The sequence below is a fragment of the Hyperoodon ampullatus genome (genome assembly GCF_949752795.1).
Source record: "Hyperoodon ampullatus genome assembly, chromosome: 13".
In the NCBI taxonomy this organism is placed as follows: Eukaryota; Metazoa; Chordata; class Mammalia; order Artiodactyla; family Ziphiidae; genus Hyperoodon; species Hyperoodon ampullatus.
The window spans coordinates 15,840,885-15,863,354 of NC_136926.1; the positions used below are offsets into that span (position 1 = coordinate 15,840,885).

The 22,470-nt window shown below is 47.0% G+C and overlaps 1 protein-coding gene across 1 annotated transcript in view; it reads right to left on the minus strand.

Moving 5' to 3' along the window:
* Positions 1–22,470, minus strand: part of RPH3A (rabphilin 3A) — a gene marked incomplete at both ends in the record, with an annotated part of 61,775 nt that overhangs the window by 25,902 nt on the left and 13,403 nt on the right. The window contains 3 exon segments of the mRNA XM_079717893.1: positions 2,111–2,276; positions 4,676–4,762; positions 6,161–6,290. Coding sequence (XP_079574019.1) covers positions 2,111–2,276; positions 4,676–4,762; positions 6,161–6,290 — 383 coding nt within the window.

Here is a 22,470-nt window from a genome sequence, read left to right on the forward strand (position 1 = left end):
ATACCATAATCTATTCAACAATTATCCCGTTAATGAACGCTTAGTTTTTTCCAGTATTTTTGCTACCATAAACAATGATGCAATAAATATGATTACACATATGTCTTTTATATGGGTACTTTTTTTGCTGTTAAATATATTCCCAGAGAGGGACTGTTGGATCAAATAGTATATACACTTCAAATTTTAATAACATCTGCCATATTACTTTTCAAGAGGCTGGAGGTGACTTATAGTCCTACCAACAGTTTATACCATCATTTCTCCACATATTCACCAGCACTAGATGTTATTGCCAATAATTGTTTAGGAGTTGCTATGCAATGCAGGTGACGTTACTTCTTTCCAATGAGGTGAATATTTTCAGAGTCATTTGTTTTGTCTAGAGTTTATATAATAAGCTAATTCATACCATTTATGTGTATAAGTGTAGGTGTCTGTGTATAGGTGATTAATATTATGTACTATTGGCCAACATTTACTAAGTGCTGCACTCTGCAAAGTACTGTACATGTACAGGCATACCTTGGAGATACTGTAGGTTCAGTTCCAAACCACTGCCATAAAGCAAATATCACAAAAAAAGTGAGTCACATGAATTTTTTCCCACTGCATATAAAAGTTATGTTTACACTATACTGTAGTCTATTAAGTGTGAAACAGCATTATGTCTTAAAAATGCACGTACCTTAATTTAAAATATTTTATTGTGAAAAAAATGCCAAAACAATTACAATAGTAACATTGAAGATCACCGATCACAGATCACCATAACAAATATAATAATAATGAAAAAGTTTGAAATACTGTGAGAATTACCAAAATGTGACACAGAGACACAAAGTGAGCAGGAAAAATGGCACCGACAGACTTGCTTGATGCAGGGTTGCCACAAACCTTCAGTTTATAAAAAACTGCAATGACTATGAAGCGCAAAAGCAAAGTGTAATAAAATGAGGTATGCCTGTAGCATCTCATTTAATCTTCAAAATAACCCAGTGAGTTATTAATCTCATTTTATAGATGAGGAAAGAGTTTTAGAGAGGTTAGGTCACTCATCCAAGCTCACATGATTTGTAAGTGGCAGAGCTGGAATTCAAACTCAGGTCTTCCTGGGCTCCCATGTTCAAGATCTTGACAGTAAAGCTATGCAGTCTTCTCAGCCTAGAGGGAGTAATATTTAACCAGGAAGAAAGATGTTCTAGAAGTGGAAACCTGGGGCTTCTCAGGGATGCAGTATATATTGACAATTTGGTGAGTCTCTGCAAGGAGCAGAAATTGCTGATGGCTTGCCAGGATGAAAGTATTTGTTGAGTGCCTTTTGACTGCCAGACACTGTATTGGGCACCTTGAGAAGTTATAGCTGGGCACTTCAATTTTTGAGACCTTCAACTATAACCTTCCTTTTAGAAGCACTGACTGCGCTCAACTCTAGAACTGTCATTCAGACCAGATTTTATCACTTAGTTAATTGAAAGTATTGCAAGGGCTTTATCTGATCAGTCTTAGTGGCCTTATTATATTAAAATGTGTTTTCATTGGGGTCATATTTTTTCTTTTTATTGCTTTGTCTCTCCCTTTTTTACCATCATTTTAATAAATAATAATAATACTTAGATAATAGTGGTAATATCCAGAGTAGTGGTAATTTTCTTTTACTAATTTCCTTGCTATTCATCTTTCATTTTTAATTAGTCCAATTTCAGATTTGCTGATGACTGAGAGAAGAAATATCAGGAGCAAAGAAGGCCTTCTCAGCAAGCCTCCTTTCCCCCGCCCCCTAGACTCCAGCGTGTATTTTGATGTTGGGAGTCTTTCTCAGTTCCTAATTTTGATTTCCACCTCTGTTATACCTCTAAATACTCCATCAGGGATGACAACAAAGTCTTTTGGCAGCCTGGCATTGCTGGAGAGTTCCCTGAACTACCTTTTTGACAAAGGTTTGTGATGAGCTGTGAAGCAGACATAGGGGACCTAGACCCAAGCCCAGAGGCTGGCTGTCCACCAACTGGGTAGAAGAAACACAGACATGATGTCAGGGCACCCTCCAGGTAGACCAGTTAGCCAAGACCTGTCCTTGGTTCTGAAAGGAGAAGCTGTATTTTCCTACCTCGAGTTGGAGCCCGGGCAGGGTGTTTGGACTCAGGGGTGGGCTGCTCAGGGGGAGCGGGCTCACTGGATGGCTGCTGGGGCTTGGTCTTCTTTATGGGCATAGGCTGTGGGAGGACCTGTTTGGGGAAGCCCTTGAAGAACCATGCTCCAGAGCGCTTCCACACCTGGGGAGGAGAGGTAGAACAGGAAGACACGACAGCCAAGCACTATTGCTCCTGCCTTCACGAGAGCCAATTTTTCACTTTTCTCCCTGCTCACAGAGCTCTGACACAATAGGCAGTGCATTTTCTCACCACTACACAGTCTTTCACAATTCTTATTTGATTCACACAATATCCCTGAACACTCAATAGAGAATAACCAACCTCTTGATGGGAACAGTTGAATATCAGAAAGGTTATGAACAGGTATAAGGTTACACAGCCAGGGAGTGGACGGGACACCAAGTCTCCCACCTCTTAAATGTGCTGTGCTCCCTACTACACTGGCTGCTGTAAAGAGGATGATCCATGTACATCCTCCCCAAGACCTCTGGCCTTCTTCCCTGCCTTGTGGATTAGCGTTCCACCTGGGGCAGTGTGTTGGACATCTTCTGTTGCCCCTTCAGATCGGTTCTACATCTTTTTTCACCCTGCTCTGTGCCCCAGGAAGCTGACTAGTAAGGACTACAGTAACTGGACCTTCTTGATCTCTACCTTCCAGGTGGATCTGGTCAAGGAGAGCGTCAGTGGGGGATCGGCGGAAAGAAGATAGTGAGGTCAGGGTATTGAGTCCCTTGGCTCCCTCCTTGCTAGGCAGGCAGTGGCTACACTCCTGCTGGTTGATACCCAGTGTCCAGGCTGGGAACTGCTCCCTCCTCCACTCCTTCAGTCTCAGGAGTGGTATCAGCAACCCTGCTATTGCTGCTGCTGTGTGCTTCACCGCGCCTTGCTGATCTTCCTTATCCCTGCCCAGACCTTTGCAAACAGCACCTTTATCAAAGCCTCCTTGATAATCCTGATGGATTGTGCCATCTGTTCTCCCAGGACCCTGGCTGATATTGAGGGAAATATGGTCCTTGGAACAGTCTCCAAGGCAGGAATCTGCAGCAGAAGATGAGTGATGAAGAAATTGGGAAAAGGCGAAGGGAGTTAATTGGGACAAAGTGGGTAATAAAAAGCAAGCCTAGGTAAGAGAAAGATTCCATGAGAGAAAAAAACAGAGATAGAGTGAAAGTGCAAAGGAAGAAGTGTGAAGGGTGAGAGGCAAAGAGAGAAAGAAGAAAAGGCAGAGGAGATAAGGATGAAAGGGAAAAAAGAGCTCTGAGGAGGAGAGTACAGACGGCCCTCGACTTACAATGGTTTTCTTATGATTTTTTTTTTTTTTTTTTTTTTTGCGGTACGCAGGCCTCTCACTGTTGTGGCCTCTCCCGTTGCGGAGCACAGGCTCCAGACGCGTAGGCTCAGCGGCCATGGCTCACGGGCCCAGCCACTCCACGGCATGTGGGATCTTCCCGGACCGGGCCACGAACCCGTGTCCCCTACATCGGCAGGCAGACTCTCAACCACTGCGGCACCAGGGAAGCCCTCTTATGATATTTTTGAATTTACAGTGTTGCAAAATCGATATGCATTCAGTAAAAACCATACTTCAAATTTTGTTTTTTTTTTTGCCACACCATGCAGTATGCAGGATCTTAGTTCCCTCACCAGGGATTGAACCCGCGCCCCCTGCAGTGGAAGCTTGGAGTCTTAACCACTGGACTGCCATGGAAGTCCTTTTCAAATTTTGAATTTTGATCTTTTCCTGGGCTAGCAATACTCGATCGGGTACTGTCTCGTGATGTTCATCAGGGGCAGGGCAGGGAGCCACAGCTCCCAGTCAGCCACACGATCACGATGGGAAACAACTGATACACTGACGATGATTCTGTACCCATGCAGCTATTCTTTTTTTTTTTTAACCTTCAGTACAGTATTCAATAAATTACAGGAGATACTCCACACTTACTGTAAAATGGGCTTTGCCTTAGATGATTTTGCCCAGCTGTCGGCTAATGTAAATGCCCTGGGCATACTTAAGGTAGGCTAGGCTCTGACGTTCACTAGGTTAGGTGTATTAAATGCATTTCCCACTTAACAATGGGTTTATCGGGACGCAACCCCATTGTAAGCTGAGGAAGATCTGTAGACGGAAAGAAAAGAAAATGAGGGAAAGTGTGAGACATGAAGTGAAGTAGAGGGAAAGAGAAAGAGAAGGCGGCAGTAGGGGAAGACCCAGAAGATGAGAAATGGGGAGTAGGGAATAATGGATGTCAGAGGGCAATGAATGAGAGGAGAGCAGGGAGGGAGAGAAGGAAAAGTCACAGAAGCGAGAGATGAGAAAAGAAATTCATTCAAATACTGTGTCCTGCCAGTGTTCACAGCTGAGCTGGTTCCTCTTATACCAACCCCTTAAGACATGTGCCTGAACAGGTTCCCCAGCCCCCCAACTGCCACCTTACTCCCCTGGTTATAGCAAGGAAGGGGGAACCGTACAAAGAAGGGAGGATGCTCCAGGAGCTGAATGGGACCAATCCACTCACCTCTCTCTGCTCGATGCAGATTTTGCAGAGCCATACAGGGTGTGGGCGGTTGTTGGAGGTCTCCACCCCACACTTGGTGCAGACATTCTGGGGACAAAACATAGCCCAGTGCACACTCAGATATGCCAGGCTTGGAGCTGCCGGTGATCAGGAGAAGTGGCTGGGAATGGTGGCAATGAAGCCCTATTCTCCCTTGGTGGATATAAAGAGATAGAACTCTCCTTTCCTCACGTCCCTTCCAAGGCCAGTTAGAATAAAGTTCCAATCTGAGTCTTGATTTCTGATAACAAGAACTGGAGTCATTCCCAAGCACGGGATGAAGGAATTCTCCAAGAGTCCCTGTGGGGTTGGAGTTTTCATCATCCATACAAGGGAGATCACTGACATGATTTTTTAATCATGAGAGACTGTATATCCGTTTTGTTCATTACTTTATTTCTTCTTTCCTTCCCAAATGAATCTGAGACACCCTAGACTATGACTACAGGTTCAACTCCTTATGGAGAAAGACGTTATCTGAGTAAATGCCATGACTATATGATGGAACATTATACTTTTGGCTGAGTTTTCTGGAAGTCCAAACAAATAGGTCACAAAATTCTCACTACCTAGTTGACTACAGAAGGCAAGTTTTTTGGAGTAGATAACCTTTCCCCAATATTCCATTCTAAATGCTAAATGGGACCCCAAGTAGGAGATGCCAAGTGACATTATGGATGTCTCCAGCTGGGTCACTCCCCTGAATTCCTTTCCTGGGAATCAGACAGACCCAAGGACAGTTGTATTTCTGTCCTGGAATTGTCAAGTTCAGACGGCTTGAGGAGAGGGTACAGGGTGGAGAGAGCACAGGGAGGCTCCCCTTCAAGAGTGAATGCTTAAGAAGACCAAAGTCTAACTTGGCCTAACTTGGCTAGAGAGGGGCTTTCTAAGTGGCTTGAACTGTACCCCAGGATAGAGAATGCTGGGTAGGGCTTCCATGTACACTTGTGTCTTCCATGTAGACACAAGCCCAGCATGCTTTTTTTTTTTTGGCCACACTGTGCGGCATGCAGGATCTTAGTTCCCCAACCAGGGATCGAACCCGTGCCTCCTGCAGTGGAAGCGCGGAGTCTTAACCACTGGACCGCCAGGGAATTCCCCCAGCATGTTCTTTAGCCTGACCTATAACTTGCTAAGCCACAGCCAGGATACTTGCAGGCTCAACCATAGTTCATGTCCTACTTCAGTCTCCCAAGTTCATCCTGGGTGGAGCTGAGCTCCAAGGAGACAAGGGTCAGAGTGACTTCTAGGGGAGGAAACAAGATCAGGGTTACCTCGGAATACAGCTGGGCATGGGAGCATCCCAGAAGGAATCATATTCTGGCAACTACCTTTCCCGATCCAAGCTCCATCCCCAAGACCCAAGGCCCCCAAAGGCTGGAGCCCAGGCCTAGCCCCCATGGCATGTGATGAGCGGGGAAGCAGGGAAGGGGAGGGCGATGGTACCTTCTTACAGTCTTCACACACTACACAGGCAGAGCCCAGCATTCCCAGCTGTTCTCCACACAGTATGCAGCAGTTCACCCCGTCCCCAGCCACGTTCTTCCTCATGTTCTCCAGACGGTCCACCAGGCGCCTGGAAGCACAGTCAGGGTTATACGGACCTTATAGGACCAGGGACCACCAGCTTCTCCCTCATTATCTGGCTGATGGTCTTAACCTTCTTTGAGTCATAGATTCTTGAGTATCTGATAATGACTACTGGACCCCTCCCCAGAAAGAGGCACATATTCTTGGGCCCCACTCCACAACAACCCTAATCAGAGACTATAGGGGCGCAGCAGCAATCTGTTTAAACAAGCCTTCCAGGGGATTTTGACAAAAGTTTAAGAACCACTGCTCTGGTTACACTGGCCTTCTTGGAGTTCTAGTTCTCCTAATTGCCTCAGCACTTTTGCACATTCTGGTCCTTGTGCCTGGAATGCAGCCTTCCCTCATTACACATATTTGTGATCTCCCTCTACCTCTCTCTCACACACACACACACAGACACACACACACTTTTCCTGCCTAGATTCTCCTTATCCTTCATATTCCAGTTAAAATATCACCTCCTCTTAGAAGCCTTCTCTAACCATCCATTTTATTTACTTTGGCAACCCTTCTGCATAGCACTTGTCACATTTGTAAGTAACTGTGGAACTGTCTACATTAAGTAATTAGTTAATTGTGAGTCCATACCTGGCTGCCTTCCTAGACTCTGAGCTCCCCTGGGCCGGGGATCTTGTCTGTCCTGTTCCCTGCTGTGTCCTCAGGAACAGAACAGTACCTGGGGTCCACAGTGAGTGCTCACACATGATGGTCGAACCAATGAATGAATGAACGAAGGCAGGCCACTTCCCAAATTTGTATCCAGCAAAAGCAAGCTGAGTTGAATGTCAAGTGACATACAATAGCAGCTTATACTTACATAGTGTCTATTATGGGCCTGGCATGGTATGAAGTGCTTTGGCACCCAACCCTAAGAGACAGGCACTATTAAGAAGCCATTTTACAACTAAGGCAAGTGAGGCACAAGGAAGTTAAATTACTTGTCCAAGGTCACACAGCTAGGAAGTAACAGAGCTAAAACTGGAAGCCAGGTATCATGTGTATTACACTGGCACTTCTCAAACTTAACGTGCACACAAGTCACACTGGCATCTTGTTAAAACAGATTCTGAAGCATCATGTCTGGGGTGAGGCCTGAGGTGCTACATTCCTAGAAAACTCCCAAGTGATTCCACACGATGCTACTGGCCCAAGGGCACACTGAATAGCAAGGCTACACATAATGACTACACCTGTGGGGGCATCCTGCTTCAATCTCAGGTGGGTTGTTTTTGACCCTTCCCACCAGCCTGAAGTCACCTCTTTGCTTTTTCCTCAAACACAACCTTATTGTTCCTGTTCCAGCCACAGCCAGTGGACCCAGATGGAGCCAGACCCTGCCCACCCCTCCACACACTGGCTCTCAGCTGTGGACACCACAGGCGTGAGAACCACTTCTCATGGGACTTGGGTATCACAGGCTCCAGAAAGTCCCTGGCAGACCTGCTGGCCGCCACCTGATGCTGACTCTTCCCACAGGCCCTCCTCACTCCTGCCATCCCCTCAAAGCACGCTACTCGCTGTGTTATAAACAGCAGCTTCTCCCTCTGTGTTCCATTCAACAGAGGAGCCCAAAGCAGCCTGTAGGCTCTAGTGCCTGCTGTGACCCAGATCGGACAGAGCTGCTTCGAGAGGCAGGATGTGCAGAACCAAAGGCAGCACACTCTTCTCTTCCTCCTCCTCCTCTTCCTCTACCCCAACCCTCCCCGCATTTTCCCTAGAAATTGCTTTTATAGGATGATGGGAGGCAGCACAAACCAGGAGCGCCCAGTCCTCAGTCTCAGAACACCAGCAGCCAGTGTCTGCTGAGCAATTTCAATGTGCCAGGCACAGAGATAAGCACTCCACATGAATTTTCTTAATGAATCCTTCCAGCAGCACTGTAAGCTAAAGACTATTCTTGTCCCCATTTTCCAAATGAGAAAAGTGAAGCACAGAGAGGTTAAGTGAGGTACCCAAGTCACACAGCGGGGAGGTGGAGAAAGCCTGGACTCAGACCCAGGCAGTCTGGCTCTCGAGTGCCTGTTCTTCTTCTTCTTCTTTTTTTTAAATTAATTTTTATTGGAATATAGTTGCTTTACAATGCTGTGTTAGTTTCAGCTATAGTTCCTGTTCTTAATCAGACCTCGCTGCCACTACTGCCAAGCAGAGCCATGGGGACCTTCTTTAACAGTCCAATCTCCACCCTGCTCGATTCCCCTGCCTTGCCCACACCAAGGGACACTCCATCACTGGTAGGAACCAAGTTGCACACGTGCAGTCACCCCAGCTGCTTCTACCTCATCTGCTTCTGACTTCTCAGAGGTCGGGACAAGACACCCAACAGCTGGGCCATCATCTTGTTCCCCTAAAGAATCCTCAACATAGGGTTGAGAAGTCTGGATTTTAGCCCTGAATTTTGCCTCTCTGGGCTTCAGTTTCTTCACCTGTAAAAGGGAACGTGTTGGGCTAAATTGGTGGTTGTCAAATTGTGCTTTATGGCACCCCAGGGGTTCTTCAGAGACCATTTTGGGGCCACCCACTATAGTGGTATGGTAGGAGTGATTCTGAGGAACCAAAAAACCCCATTTCATCCAGAGCATGTCTGCATTTATCTCTTTCATTTGTTTGAGCTGTTGAATTAGATTTCCTTTGGAAAGTTCGTTCCACTGTTTAAAGAAACAGTTTGAAGTCGTCTGGAGCAGATGAATTTCAGGTTGCCTTTCAATGCCATAGAAGTATGAGACAATGAGGTAACCTAACGGAGGCAGGGGATGGAAACTGCACAGTGATATATATTTTCTTTTTCTCTCTTTTTCTGACACACACCTTTGTTCTCACCTATTTTCTCCTTCACGGACTGACCTAGCCAGAAAGTGGTTAGACTTTGTTCTTCTCACTCTATCAGTGGAGGTCCCAAGGCACAGAGTCACTTGGGTCACTCAGCCTGAGCTAGAATCTCATTCTCTGTGTCAGTGAACCACCTTTGCTTTCCTTGAAGTCCCCTCATGGCCTTCTGCCTCAAGTCAAGCTTTGCCCACCCAGCTCAGGAAGAGAGCATGGGATAGATGACCCAATTCTAAACTGCAGTGTACTTTGCTCAGGAAACCTATGAGGCTTACTTGTCTCCTCTTGGAAAATAAGGGTGTGGAGTCACCCACCTCTTGCAAACCCACACTCTAGCATCCCTACCAAGATGCCCGTTCCTTCCACCATTCGATCCTCAACTCCAAAAGCCCCCATTAACACGCATTGTACAGGGAGCGTCTCATTAGCTTCTATCAGTGGCAGCAAATGGCATGGAAAAACAACAGATTGAAGATCATTATTCACATCTCTCAGCGTAGAGACCCTTGTTATTTGTGAATTCAGTCCAGACCAATAAAGAGAGAAGGAAGTGGAGTGGGGATGGGCAGACCTTCCTTCTCTGCTCAAAGATCAGGATGAGCAGGGGGTTCCTGGAGCCCGCCCTTTTGGACATCCTCTCTGCAGCCCTGAATGCTAGGGCCTCAACAGGGAGGGCCCCAACAGCCAAGCAGCATAAACTTGGAAATAAAACTTTGCGGGAAGTTAAGTCCAAATTACGTCATGGAAGACCATGAGTCACAGATGGGTCTTTATCCTGGTGATAAAACATTTCAGTTTCTTCACCCCATAAGGAATGTTTGTTGTTACCAATCTTGGCAGGAGAGACCTATGTGCATTATGAAAGATGCCGGCAACCCTCAACCCATGTTAATGACCCAGAAAGAATTTTTTAAAAATACCAATGGCTGGGGCCCCAGCTCTAAAACTTCTCAGCTATGGATCTGGTTACGCCCGGATACCAGCATTTCAGCATGCAGTCCTGCTGAGAGCCGCGGCATGGGGGGATGTTTCCAAAATGTATGGTCCATCTAGATCACCTGGGGAGAGTGTTCAACATTCAGACAATGATTCTATGGGACTGGGGTGGGTCCAGAGCGTGTGCATTTTGAAGTGACTCCCTATACGATCCTGATGCTGGTGAATTCCTGGCCACACTTTGAGAAATGCTTCAGTAAAGAAGGAAGCAGTGGGAGAAATCACATGAGGAAATGCTCTCCTTATTATGTTAAGTGGGGGAAAAAAACCCCAAACCCAGGATATAGAATTGTGATCATGATATGAGGTTGGGTTTGGAACATGCTCATCTGAATATCTTCATGGTGTGCACTGGACAAAAAAAAAAAATTAGAAAGGAAACACACCGAAATATTCACAGGGATTATCACCAGGTGGTGGGATTATGAGTAATTTTTATTTCCTTCTATAAAGCTTCTGCTACCCCCTTTCCTAAAGCACCAATTACCTGGACTCCTCATACTTTCTTAACTTTCTACAAGAAACATGAGTTACATTAGACAATAAAGTGCATTTCTGAAGACAGAGAACATGTAAGCCAAGGGTTAAAAGTCATGGCTTTGAATCCTACCTCTTATCCAGTCAATGACCTTGAAAAGGCTTTGTTCTCTGCATGCCCTCTTCCCAGACAATAATGTGAGGGGTTAGATGAGACACACCTCAAGCTTCCTGCCATGGGCAACGTTCAGGGATTCTCAGATGCTGAGGCTGAAACATCAAGATTTCCCCCTTGTGTTTTGAAACTGAAGGACCTTCAATGACTAAGAGAAGACCTGTCTGCATTGGCAGGATACTTTTGTTTGCCTGTCTAATGTCTCCACATTAAGGGCCCAAACAGCTGGACATTGTAAGTGGCTGTCACTCTCTAGTTATGTCTTTACACGTCTGATTAACTTTATGGCTCCTACTTGCACCTCAGTCCAGGAAACCCACATATCACCAGGCTGGGTGCTTAAGGGGAGCTGACGGTTACTCAGTGAAGCTGGGTGGGCATCTCCCATTTCCCAGGATGCTCCCGGAGGCACCAGAAAGGTTATGTCCCCTCTTCTGAGCACCAACAGATGACCTCTGGAGGGGGTGGGAGGTGGATTCCCAAGTTGCTCTGACCTTGCTGTCCCAATAGATGCAGATGGTCTACTCATTCATTTGACAAATATTTATGGAGAACCTACCATGTGACAGCAGACAGTGAGGACCCAAGGGGGAGCAAAACAAATGAGGTGCCTGCCATCATGGAGCTGGCATTCTAGTGGGGGACTCAGACGTTATTTAAACGATCACATCGATCATCATAATTACACTCGTAGTAAGTGCTCTGAAGGACAAGTATGGGAAGCTATGAGAACTCACAGAGAGGGACATGAACAGTAAGATGGGGCCTCAGAGGAAGTGACTGTTGAGCTGAGACCTGAGGATAAAGAGGAGCTGGCCCAGTAAAGAGGGTGAGGAAAAGCACTAGAAGAAGAGGGAACAGCATGTGCAAGGGACCTGAGAGATGCTTAGCAGGGCTGGTGGGCTGGATGGTAGAAGATGAGGCTGGAGGGTGGGCAGGGGCCACTCCATGCAGGGTCTGTAAGGCCAACTGGCCCGAGGCAGGGGAACGCAATCAGATTCACAGGTTGCATCAGACCGAAACTCTCCGGACCACCCAGTTCCAGAAACTGACCTGGAGACATTCCAGACCACCCAGTTCCAGGAACTGACCTGGGACTTTCCACCCGGCCCAGCCTTCCCGCCTTTCAAGGGGCAGGACTAGCGGTCCCAAGACTGACGTAACCGGCACCAGATATTGCCAAGATACCCGAAGAGACCACCAAATAAGGAATACCCTGCGCCCTCCCAGATTCACCACACCCCTTTCCCTTCTTCCCCTATAAAATCTTGCCCAACCCTCGCCCGGGTGCAACTTCTCTGGCCCCTTTCTCTCGGACCAGTGAACCTCGCCCGGGAGCGCCCCCTAATAAAGCTCACTTGAAGCTTTCCTCTGTTTCGCGATGCCGTTTGTTAAGATCCGACCTTACAGGGTCTTGAGTCTAAGAGTGATGGGACAGCATGAAAGGGTTTTAAGTAGAGGAGACTCAACTTCCCCCATTTTGAGACAACATATGGACATATGAATGGAGTCCTTGGGAGGCTCGGAGCAGTGAGAGTTTCAAATGCCGCAGTGGTTCCAGGGAGAATGAGGCAGGCAGGTCCCTGGACTTTGTCTACACATGGGGCTGGACCAGGTCTCTTGAAACTAAAAGACTGCCCCAAGTGGGTCTAACTCAGTGGTGGTGAAAGTGTACACTAGCAGGAAGGCCGTGAGAGATGCCATTGCACGCTAGCCAGCTTCAAGGAGTCACTCTGTGTGTTAGCTTCCTAGTGTTGCTGTAACAAATTACAACTTAGTGGCTTACAACAACATGTATTATTTACTATCTTAATAGTTCTAGAGATTAGATATCTGACATGGGCTTCACTTAGTCGAGGTGTTGGCAGGCAGGGCTGTGTTCTTTCTGGAAGCTCGAGGGGAAAATCTGTTCCCTTGCCTTTTCTAGTTTCTAGAAGCTGCCCCACATTCCTTGGCTTGTGGCCCCTTCCTCCATCTTCGATCCAGCCGTGTAGCATTTTTCAATCTTGCTGTGACTCTGACCCTCCCGCCTCCCTCCTATAAGGACCCGTGTGATTACATTGGGTAATCCAGGATCATCTCCCCATCTCAAGATTCTTAATCATGCCTGCAGAGTCCCTTTGCCCATGTAAGATAACATATTCACAGGTTCCAGGGATTAGGATGTGAACATCCTAATGGGGGAGGGCATTATTCTACCCACCACACCCACATTCCTGCCCCATCTGCCACCCAGGTTCTATTTCCACCTGATTCAGGTCCAAATCAGATTCCAGTCCTCCTCTCCAGAGCAAGGTTTGGACAATTCCTCCCTGCCTTGCTGTGGATGTCAGACAAATCAGGCTTTGGACTCTGTGAGGTTCTAATCACCCTCTCCAAGTACAACCCCAGGAAAACACAGACTCTCCACACATGCACACACACATGCACACCTGCACGCACACACACTTTCAGAATTTAGAAATACAAGGCACTTTTTTTTTTTTTTAATTTTTGGCTGCACCGCGCAGCATGTGGGATCTTAGTTCTCTGACCAGGGATCGATCCTGCGCCCCCTGCATTGGAAGCACGGTGTCTTAACTATTGGACTGCCAGGGAAGTCCCACAAGGCACTTATGATGCAGGTGTTGGGGTGTCCATTCTGGAGTGACCTTGCCTGGGTCCATATTTGCTATTTCCTAGCTCTGTGACCTCAAGAAAGTTACTTAACCTTTCTGAGCCTCTGTTTTTCATGTGTAAATTAGGGAAAACAAAGTCCTTGTTTCCTAGGATTGTTGCAAAGATAAAATGAGAGTTAAAGGGTCATGAAGAACCTACGGGGCAAGATGGGAATAAAGGCGCAGACCTACCAGAGAATGGACTTGAGGACGCGGGAAGGGGGAAAGGTAAGCTGGGACAAAGTGAGGGAGTGGCATGGACATACACTACCAAATGTAAAATAGAAGCAGCCGCATAGCACAGGGAGATCAGCTCGGTGGTGCTTTGTGATCACCTAGAGGGGTGGGATAGGGAGGGTGGGAGATGTAAGAGGAAAGAGATATGGGGATATATGTGTATGTATAGCTGATTTACTTTGTTATAAAGCAGAAACTAACTAACACACCATTGCAAAGCAATTATACTCCAATAAAGATGTTAAAAAAATTTTTTTAATGGGAATGTTTGTAAAATGCCCAGAACATGGTAACTACTCAGTCATGATTGCTGCTAATTATTTCTTCTGGAAATCTGTGGCTTTTAGAGCTCCCTATACTCACATTTTTTTCCTATATAACGAGGGTGCTAAAATCTGCCCATGAAATCCGTCTTTCTAAAGCTTTTAAAGGGGCTGCAGTGACTAGAAACTGACAGGACTCGTGTGCCCATCCCTAAATACACACACGGATGGCACATATACCCACACAGGAACAGGTGCATGATCAGCACCCATGTACAGAACACACTTTCACACACACGGCTATACACACTCTGCTCTCGCAGGGAGCCAAGCCCTAGTTGGCTGCCTTCTGCAGACAAGGATATAAGCCAAATGCAGATCAGACAGTGCTTACTTGTTAAGCCCAGGCTCCCTCAAAAAAGTTCAAACTGGCCTCGGAAACATTCAGGCAACTGCTTTTGAGCTTTCAAACCAGTATTGTCGCAGTGTCTTGATGAATGCTGAAGAGAAGGCTAATGGATGTACAATTGCTCCAGGAAGTGGGCTTAACGTGGCGAGCTGCAGAGCTGAGGACACCCTGCTTGTGAAGGTGTGATGGCTTTGTGTGCCGGTTCCTGAATTGGTGAGGGAAATGGTGAAAAGCTGGGGTTCCATCACTGATGGTATGAAGCCAGAGCAGCTGCCTTTAGAGCTGTGATTGAGCATGATTACACAATGGTTTGTAAAATACAGCAAAGTAGGAGAGTGGATGTCATGTTGTCTCTCTGTCTCTCTCTATCTCTGTCTCTGTCTCTCAACTTCTCTCTCTCTCTCTCTCTCTCTCTCTCACACACACACACACACACACACACCATTAATTCCAGAATCACGCTGCTTTTCCCATCACCCTAATTGCCAAGTGGATGTTACCATTAAGTTTATTAAACTCGGCATTTTCTGAAGCCTAGATTGGGCCATCAGCTGTGAACAGGGACATGGCTGCTCTGAAGGGGGGTGGTCTGAGACTCCAATGCCAGGGTCTCTCGGGAACCTGTCCTTAAATGACTAAGTTGCTCTGTCATGAAGCCACACGGCTGGCATGCAGGGTGTGTGCAGTTCAGACTCATTAATTCCCACCATTGTTTATTACCGTCACTACCTGGGGAGCCATTGATCGTAATCTCTCTCCTTGATGAACTGGCGAATGGGATTCCTGTCTGGACCTCAGTACTTTGGGGAAGCGGGTCACCCTGGGTCAGAGTTGGAGCCAAGAGAGAAAGACAGCTAGAGGGCTCCACTGGGCTAATGTAGTCAGTCAGGCAAGGAGCTGGGTCATTTAAACCCAATAATAGCAACAGTTATCAGGAGCTGTGCTAAGCATTCCATGTGCATTGTTTTCCTTAAGTCATACAACCTGTGAGGTCAGTTCTATTATTCACTCCCATTTTACAGATGGAGAAACCGAGGCACACTGACAGGGAGTCACTTACCAAAGGCACACAGCTGGCAAGTGGCAGGGGTGGGATCGGAGGCTAGGTCTAGCTACTCAGATGCTGTTACCCGCTTTGGAAGAATGAAGCCTTTGTTTCATTTCAGTGCTTATAGTTGGGGCTCTTCCTAACCCCTCCACCTGCCCTTTTCTGTTGTGGAAAGTAGAGTTGAGGGAATGTGCTGCTGAGGCCCACAGGGAACAAGGGTCATTGTGGTGGAGAGGGGTGGACTGTCCTATGGCAGGAAGAAGTATGAGACTGAACCAATTAACCTGAGTGAATATGTGAGACACCCTGTAAATTATTGACCTCCCTGAAACTCTGAAGTCATTTGTCAATTGCCATCCCTACCTGCACCACCAAAAGGCAATAGGATAACGTGGAAAGACAGGTTCAAAGTCTGGTTTGGCCATGTGAAAGCTGTGTCCCCCTGGGCAAGTGTCCTAACCTCCATGAACTTCAATAATCTCATCTGTGAAGCAAAGACAACAGTCTGTCTCTCTGAGAGATTAAAGGAAATACAACATATTTGAAAGTTCCTAATACAATGCTTGGCTATAAATGCTTAACTTTCTATAGAATAGCAGAATAGGACTCTAATCCTGGAGCCAGCCAGCCTGGGTTTGTAATCCCAGTTGTACTGCTTATTAACTGTGTGACCCTGGGCAAGTTGCTTAACCACTCTGTGCCTCAGTTGTCTCATCTGTAAAATGGGAATGATAATAATGTGGCTTAATGCAAAGGGTTGTTGTCAGGGTTACATAGATGAATCTACATAAAGCTTTGAGTACAGTGCCAACACATGGTGCTTTGTAAGGGTGGGCTATTATTATTTCTCTAGAAGTTGAGTGTGGTTGCAGGGAAATTCTCATTTGTTTCTTCTTCCTTTCTTGAGCCACTCAACAAAAAGGCTAGAGCAGTGGTTCTCAACAGGGGGTGATTTTGCCCCTCAGGGAGCATGTGGCAATGTCTGGAGACATTTTGGGTTGTCACAGCTTGGTAACAGCCCCGGTTACTACAGGCACCTAGTTGGTGGGAGATGCTGAGATGCTGCTAAAAAAACCTATGGTGCACAGGACAGCATCCACCACAAAGAATTATCTGTCCCCAAATGTAAACAGTGCCAAGGTTCAGGAACCTTGGGCTAGAGGGACTTGGAGACCACATGGTCCAACTCCCTATTTTATAGATAAGGTCTGGGAAACCCTGAGGTTAAAAACATTCAATGAGAGGCTTAGTCAGTTGGGTTTAGAATTCATCCAATATGTATTCATTTGCTTTCTCTTTTATGCCAGGCACTGGGCTGCTTAAGGAATTAAGAAGACTTCATTTTCATTTTGTGCAAACAGATTCCATAAATTATTAAGGCTGGATGGACATTAGAAGGCATCGACCCAATCCCTGAGAAAACTGAGGTACTACTCAGTGGTTCTCAGCATGGGGGGGTTCAGAGTCCCCCAAAACCTGATGAAATCTATGAATATTTCTTCTTAAAAATGCACACAGGGACTTCCCTGGTGGCGCAGTGGTCAGGAATCCACCTGCCAATGCAGGGGACACGTGTTCACGCCCTGGTCTGGGAAGATCCCACATGCCACGGAGCAACTAAGCCCATGCACCACAACTACTGAGCCTGTGCTCTAGAGCCCGCGAGCCACAACTACTGAGCCCGTGTGCCACAACTACTGAAGTCTGCACACCTAAAGCCCGAGCTCCGCAACGAGAGAAGCCACCGCAATGAGAAGCCCGTGCACCACAATGAAGGGTAGTCCCCACTCGGCACTAGAGAAAAGCCCACATGCAGCAACGAAGACCCGATGCAGCCAAAAGTAAAATAAAAAAAAATAAATTTATTTAAAAAAAAAAGCACACAGACACATGGATAACTATGTCTATAGTATCAGGATGCCCCAGAACCCCTGAGCTCTATGCACAGAATGTCTAGGACTCCAAGTCAAAAAACAAAAAAAAGGGACGGGGTGGTAGGGGAATCTTCCTTTAGAAAGAGGAGACTATGAGCTGGTTTATTGTCAGCTTGTCAAACCACAGGAAAGATGCCTACCTAATTAGATGTAGCAAATTCCAAGCATTATTACTCACTTCTCCCCCTGTCCACATTTTGGAAAAATTCCGTGCCCAAACTATAGGGGATGGTGGAACTAGGATGGGGAGGTGATAGTAATCCAACGGATTCTGTCAATGACAGGTCTCTCTGTGTCTCTTTCACTTCCTCCTCCATCACAGTGTCTGGACACCAAGGTTAATGACAAATCCTAACTACTTCTTTGGGCCCATCTGTTGAGGGATGTTGACCTCGAATGGAAGCCACCAAGCTGCCTGTCCCCTTGTGGGCAGAATATATGAGTAAATGCCTTTGAGAGGCTCTGGATAGAAAGAAATATGATAAAGACATGGAGGAACCTACCACTGGGAAACAAAACAAAAACAAAACCCACACACACAAATTTCCCCAGACAAATGTTTAATTCCATATTTAATATGTTTTAAAAGTCCTGTGGACACCCCCTGGGTGTCTGTTCAATTTACAAAGGCCCTTTGCACTCTCTGGAGTAGCACTCAGCAGCTTTGTTTGTATAACCTGGCACCTCTGGCCACAGCTGATTGGATGAGGGGTGGCACTCAGGGTGACCTGGACCAATCAGAGTTCCTTCCCTGGGAATTTGGAATTAGGACTAAGAAGAAATATAACAACTAGGAAGGTATAGTATGAGATTATATTTTTTATTTATTTATTTATTTATTTATTTTGCGGTACGCGGGCCTCTCATTGTTGTGGCCTCTCTTGCGGAGCACAGGCTCCAGACGCGCAGGCTCAGCAGCCATGGCTCACGGACCCAGCCGCTCCGTGGCATGTGGGATCTTCCCGGACCAGGGCACGAACCTGTGTCCCCTGCATCGGCAGGCGGACTCTCAACCACTGCGCCACCAGGGAAGCCCTGAGATTATATTTTTTAAGATGTGGGATAAGAAGCAGACCTTTCATGAGACTAGGCTGTGTTCCTGCCCTTGGATCCCTTGAGATACCTCTGAATCCTTATATTAAATTCCCCTTTTGCCTAATGGGGTAGGGTCTCCAAAGATGACCACCATTAACATCTTCCTTCCCTGGATGCATAAGTCATTCTTCCAGGAGAAGATGGGATCTGTTTCTCCTCTCCAATAGATTTCAGTGGAGCGATGCCCTACCAGTTCTAGACCTAGCTGTTAAGAATCCTGGAGACTTCCATCCTTGCTCTCTTGGGAGTCAGCTGCCATGTAAAGGAGCTCGGGCCAGACTACTGAATAAGGAAAGATTCCGTGGAGAGAGAGGGGCCCTGCAGAGTGCACTGAGGCACAGACAAAGGACTGGAGCTTTCCTGGCCCTTCCAGTCCAACCCAGCCACCCAATGAATGCAGTTGAGCGAGTCACCCCAGGCTACGCCACATGGAGCAAAAATCAACCTAGCAGAGCCCTGCCTAAATTCTTAACCCACGGAATTATGAAAAAGAGTATACTACTGATGCTTGTAGTCAGTAAGTTTTGGGTGGTTTGTTATGCAGTGATAGATAACTGAAACAACCTAGCTGAAACTAATTCCTTTTCTTGCAAGCCAAGTGTCCTAACTAGTATAGAAAGTCTACAGCAGTCAGGTCATGCAAAACAAATTCTGAGATCCCACTTAGCCTTGAATAAGGGATGTGGGGCAAAATGAGGCTCTTTAATGAGTTTCCCTTCTGACCATCATCCTTCCTTCTGGGGGTGCTGAAGAGAGCAGAGCTTGGTTGTGGGCTGAGTTACCACTCAGTGAAGGTTTAGACACCGCCTTGGGCAAAAGCAGAGGCTCCAAGGTGAGAACCAACTCTGGTCCACTGCATCATCTGGTGCTCCCTGGGGCAGCAAACTCTAGCAAAACTGCCCCAGGGAGGCAGCACCTCCTGGGACGCCTTAGGGTGACTCTCCCAGGGAACTCTCCATGGCCTTAGGACCACGGAGACCAGTTCTGGCAGCTTTGAAGGTACAAACAGGTTTAAAGGACCAATGGGAAGGAATCATTGGGCCAGCACAGAAGGGATTCTAGCTTGTAGCTCCCCAAATGTCCCCTCCAAACCTGAGCTTTAAAAATTTCCATGTCCTGCAAAGTCTAAGAATTTGAGGCCACGCCTTCAGGAAAGACACCTAATAGTTTAGAACATAGTTCTGAGAGTCAGCCAGACAGGGACATATATCTTAGCTCTGTGTGACCTTGGACAAGTGACCTAACCTTTCTAAGCCTCAGTTTCCTCACCTGCAAAATAGCACCTACTTGATAGGGTTGAGAGGAGCAGTTAATGAGTTAAATCCATATGAAGTTTTTAGGTTTGATGTTTGGCACATAGTAAGTGCTCAATCAATAAATGGTACCCATTTATAATGATTGTTTATTATGTAAACGATGACTTCACGTGTCCCCAGATGACTGTTTGGTAATAGAAAAGAAAACTCAGCATCACAGAGCTGGTGTCTAGAACCCAGAAGGGGACGCAGCTACATCTGCAGTTTTAACAGTTAGAAGAGCCAGAAGGAGCTCATTTGCTCTGAGAGGTGCAGCCAACAACAGGGTACAGGGTCCTCCACCAGACACCCCCAAATACTGTAGAGTCGGATCAGGAAGGATCCTGAGACTCAGACTGACCCGCCTCATTGGACAAGTGGGGAACTGAAGCCCCCAAGGCTCATTAACTGAGCCTCAGGTTCTGGAGGGGGAGCCCTGATGGCGCCCCGTTTTCAGCCTCGATCTGTGATCCGTGTCTGATGTGTCTCTCTCCTTTCATCTGACTTCACTCTGATCCTCTCCCAGGGAAGTGTGAGTAGAACAGGAATGAGGGCAGGTTCAAGGTCATAAGACACAAATAGTATGGGCTTGCCTCTGGCGATGCTACCAGCAAGGGCTGGCAGCTAGAAGGGAGCAGGGGAAATGGCCTCAGCCTGAATCTTCTAGGACTATCCTCCCCTTTCCGGCAGAAAACATACTCTCTCAGCAAAGGGACACTCTGTCACCATGGGCTTGGCCCCAGCTTCCCTGGAAGGCTCTGAAATCTCCTTCAGGGGAAGCCAGGGGCTTGCCAAACAGGAGTCTCGGGCATGATTCTAGAATGGAGACCTTGGCCAGTGTAAAAAAACAAGTTTCCTCAGCAAATTTGTCATTAATGATTGTCACCATTAACTGAGCATGCGCTCTGTGCCAGGCACCACGATAATCCTTTGCATGTGAATTAAACACTCCCCAAGACGTGTGTGCTAATGTTATCCCCATTTTGCAGTTGAGGAAACTGAGGGGGAGGTAAAGTGCCTTATCTAAGGTCACACAGGGAGTAAGTGGCAGAGCTGGAATTTGAAGCCAGGTCTCTCTGACTCTGGAGTCCCAGGGATTAACCACTGTGCTCTCCCACCATGTCACCAGGTCAGGCAATGTGGCTGGACATGGGGGACAAGGCAGGGAACCCATCAGCCCTGTTCTAGAATGTTCAAGCCAGAATCCGCTCAGTCCAGAGAGATCCCCTTAACTTTACACCCAAAGGCAGCCTAGTGGCCATGCTTGCACAATGTAGCCAGCACCTCTGGCCACAGTTAACAGGGATAGAATCTGATACAAACGTAAGGCAGCCAATCATAGTGTCTTCCCTGGGAATATGGACCCTGGACTACAAAATTCTAAGTTCTCCAGCCTCTTGGTCACAGGAGATGCAGAAAGAAATTGGGGGGCAGCATTGTCTACCATGTTCACTCACTCACTCACCAAATATTTTACTGAACACCTACTATGTACTAGGACTGGGGATTCTGTGGCAAACAAAACAGGCAAAAATCTCTACACTCAGGAATCTTATAATCTAACGGGGAGAGAGATAATAATCAATGTATAAAATTCAAAGTTAGCTAGTGGAAAGTGCTCCGCAGGAAAAAGGCTGGAAGTTCTTGCTTCCAAGCAAGAATTTAACATCTATATTCTTCCTTCCTGCAAGGCTGAGGCTCCTTGTTGGTTGAAGTGAACACACACACACACACTCCCACACTCACATACACACATGCTCACAGACCTCCCGCCTGGACAACTCCTCACTCTTGATGTATCTTTTAAAAAGCAAAATAAAAACTCAACCCTATAAGCAGACCCCTCAAGACCCATCCCTTTAGCAACCTACTGAGGAACCTGACGGAGGGCCGAGCACAAAGCTGACTCTGCCTGTGCCAGGTTATTTGTCATTTGTCAATGGCATCTCTGATCTCCCCAGCCCACTCTGAATAAAATGATCTGCAGAGGCTCAAATCAAAGGCACCCACTTCTTGTGTGTTCACAGCATCATTTTCCATCCAAGAATCTTGTTAACTCCCCCACTGAGTGGCTGGGTAGGGAGATGAAAGGGCATCCCAGTGCCCAAACCAGTTGTAAGCAGTTGGCAAAGGCTGCCCCTTGGAAGAAAGGTCTGGGGAGGGGGTGGCATCTCAGCAGCTCCTCCCATTTCCCATTTGAGGTTCAGTCTTAGAGGACCCCTTGGTGGCCTCCCTGCATCCTAGCAGTGGAAGTTTCCACCCACGCCAAGAGCCGCCCCCATACATACGCTCACTCTCCTCTTCTCCCAGACACTCCTCCCCTCTCACTTCCCCACTCCACCCTTCCCAAGCCCACGCACAGAGCCCTCCCTCTCTCTCTAACACTGTCCTGGCTCACTGATGCTCTGACACACACACCTTCTTACATCCCATACATGTTTTTTGTTACCTCTGCCCTCCAAACCCCACTTTTTCCCTTCCTCCTACCATTCATTAAACATGAAGTATGACCAGGCCTGGTCCAGGAACCATACAAGCATCATTTCACTTACTCCTTACAACAATCCTGTGGGACTATTCCTTTTCTTTCTCCCATTCTACAAGCGAGCAAACTGAGGCTCAGAGGGTGAAGCAACATGGCCCAGGATCCACAGCCGGCAAGCGGGGGAGCTGGGATGGAAGCCAGGTTCTTAGAGTCCTGACCCAACCTCTGCTACCTCGCTCTCATGCTGGCCTCCCTTCAGGATGGATTTC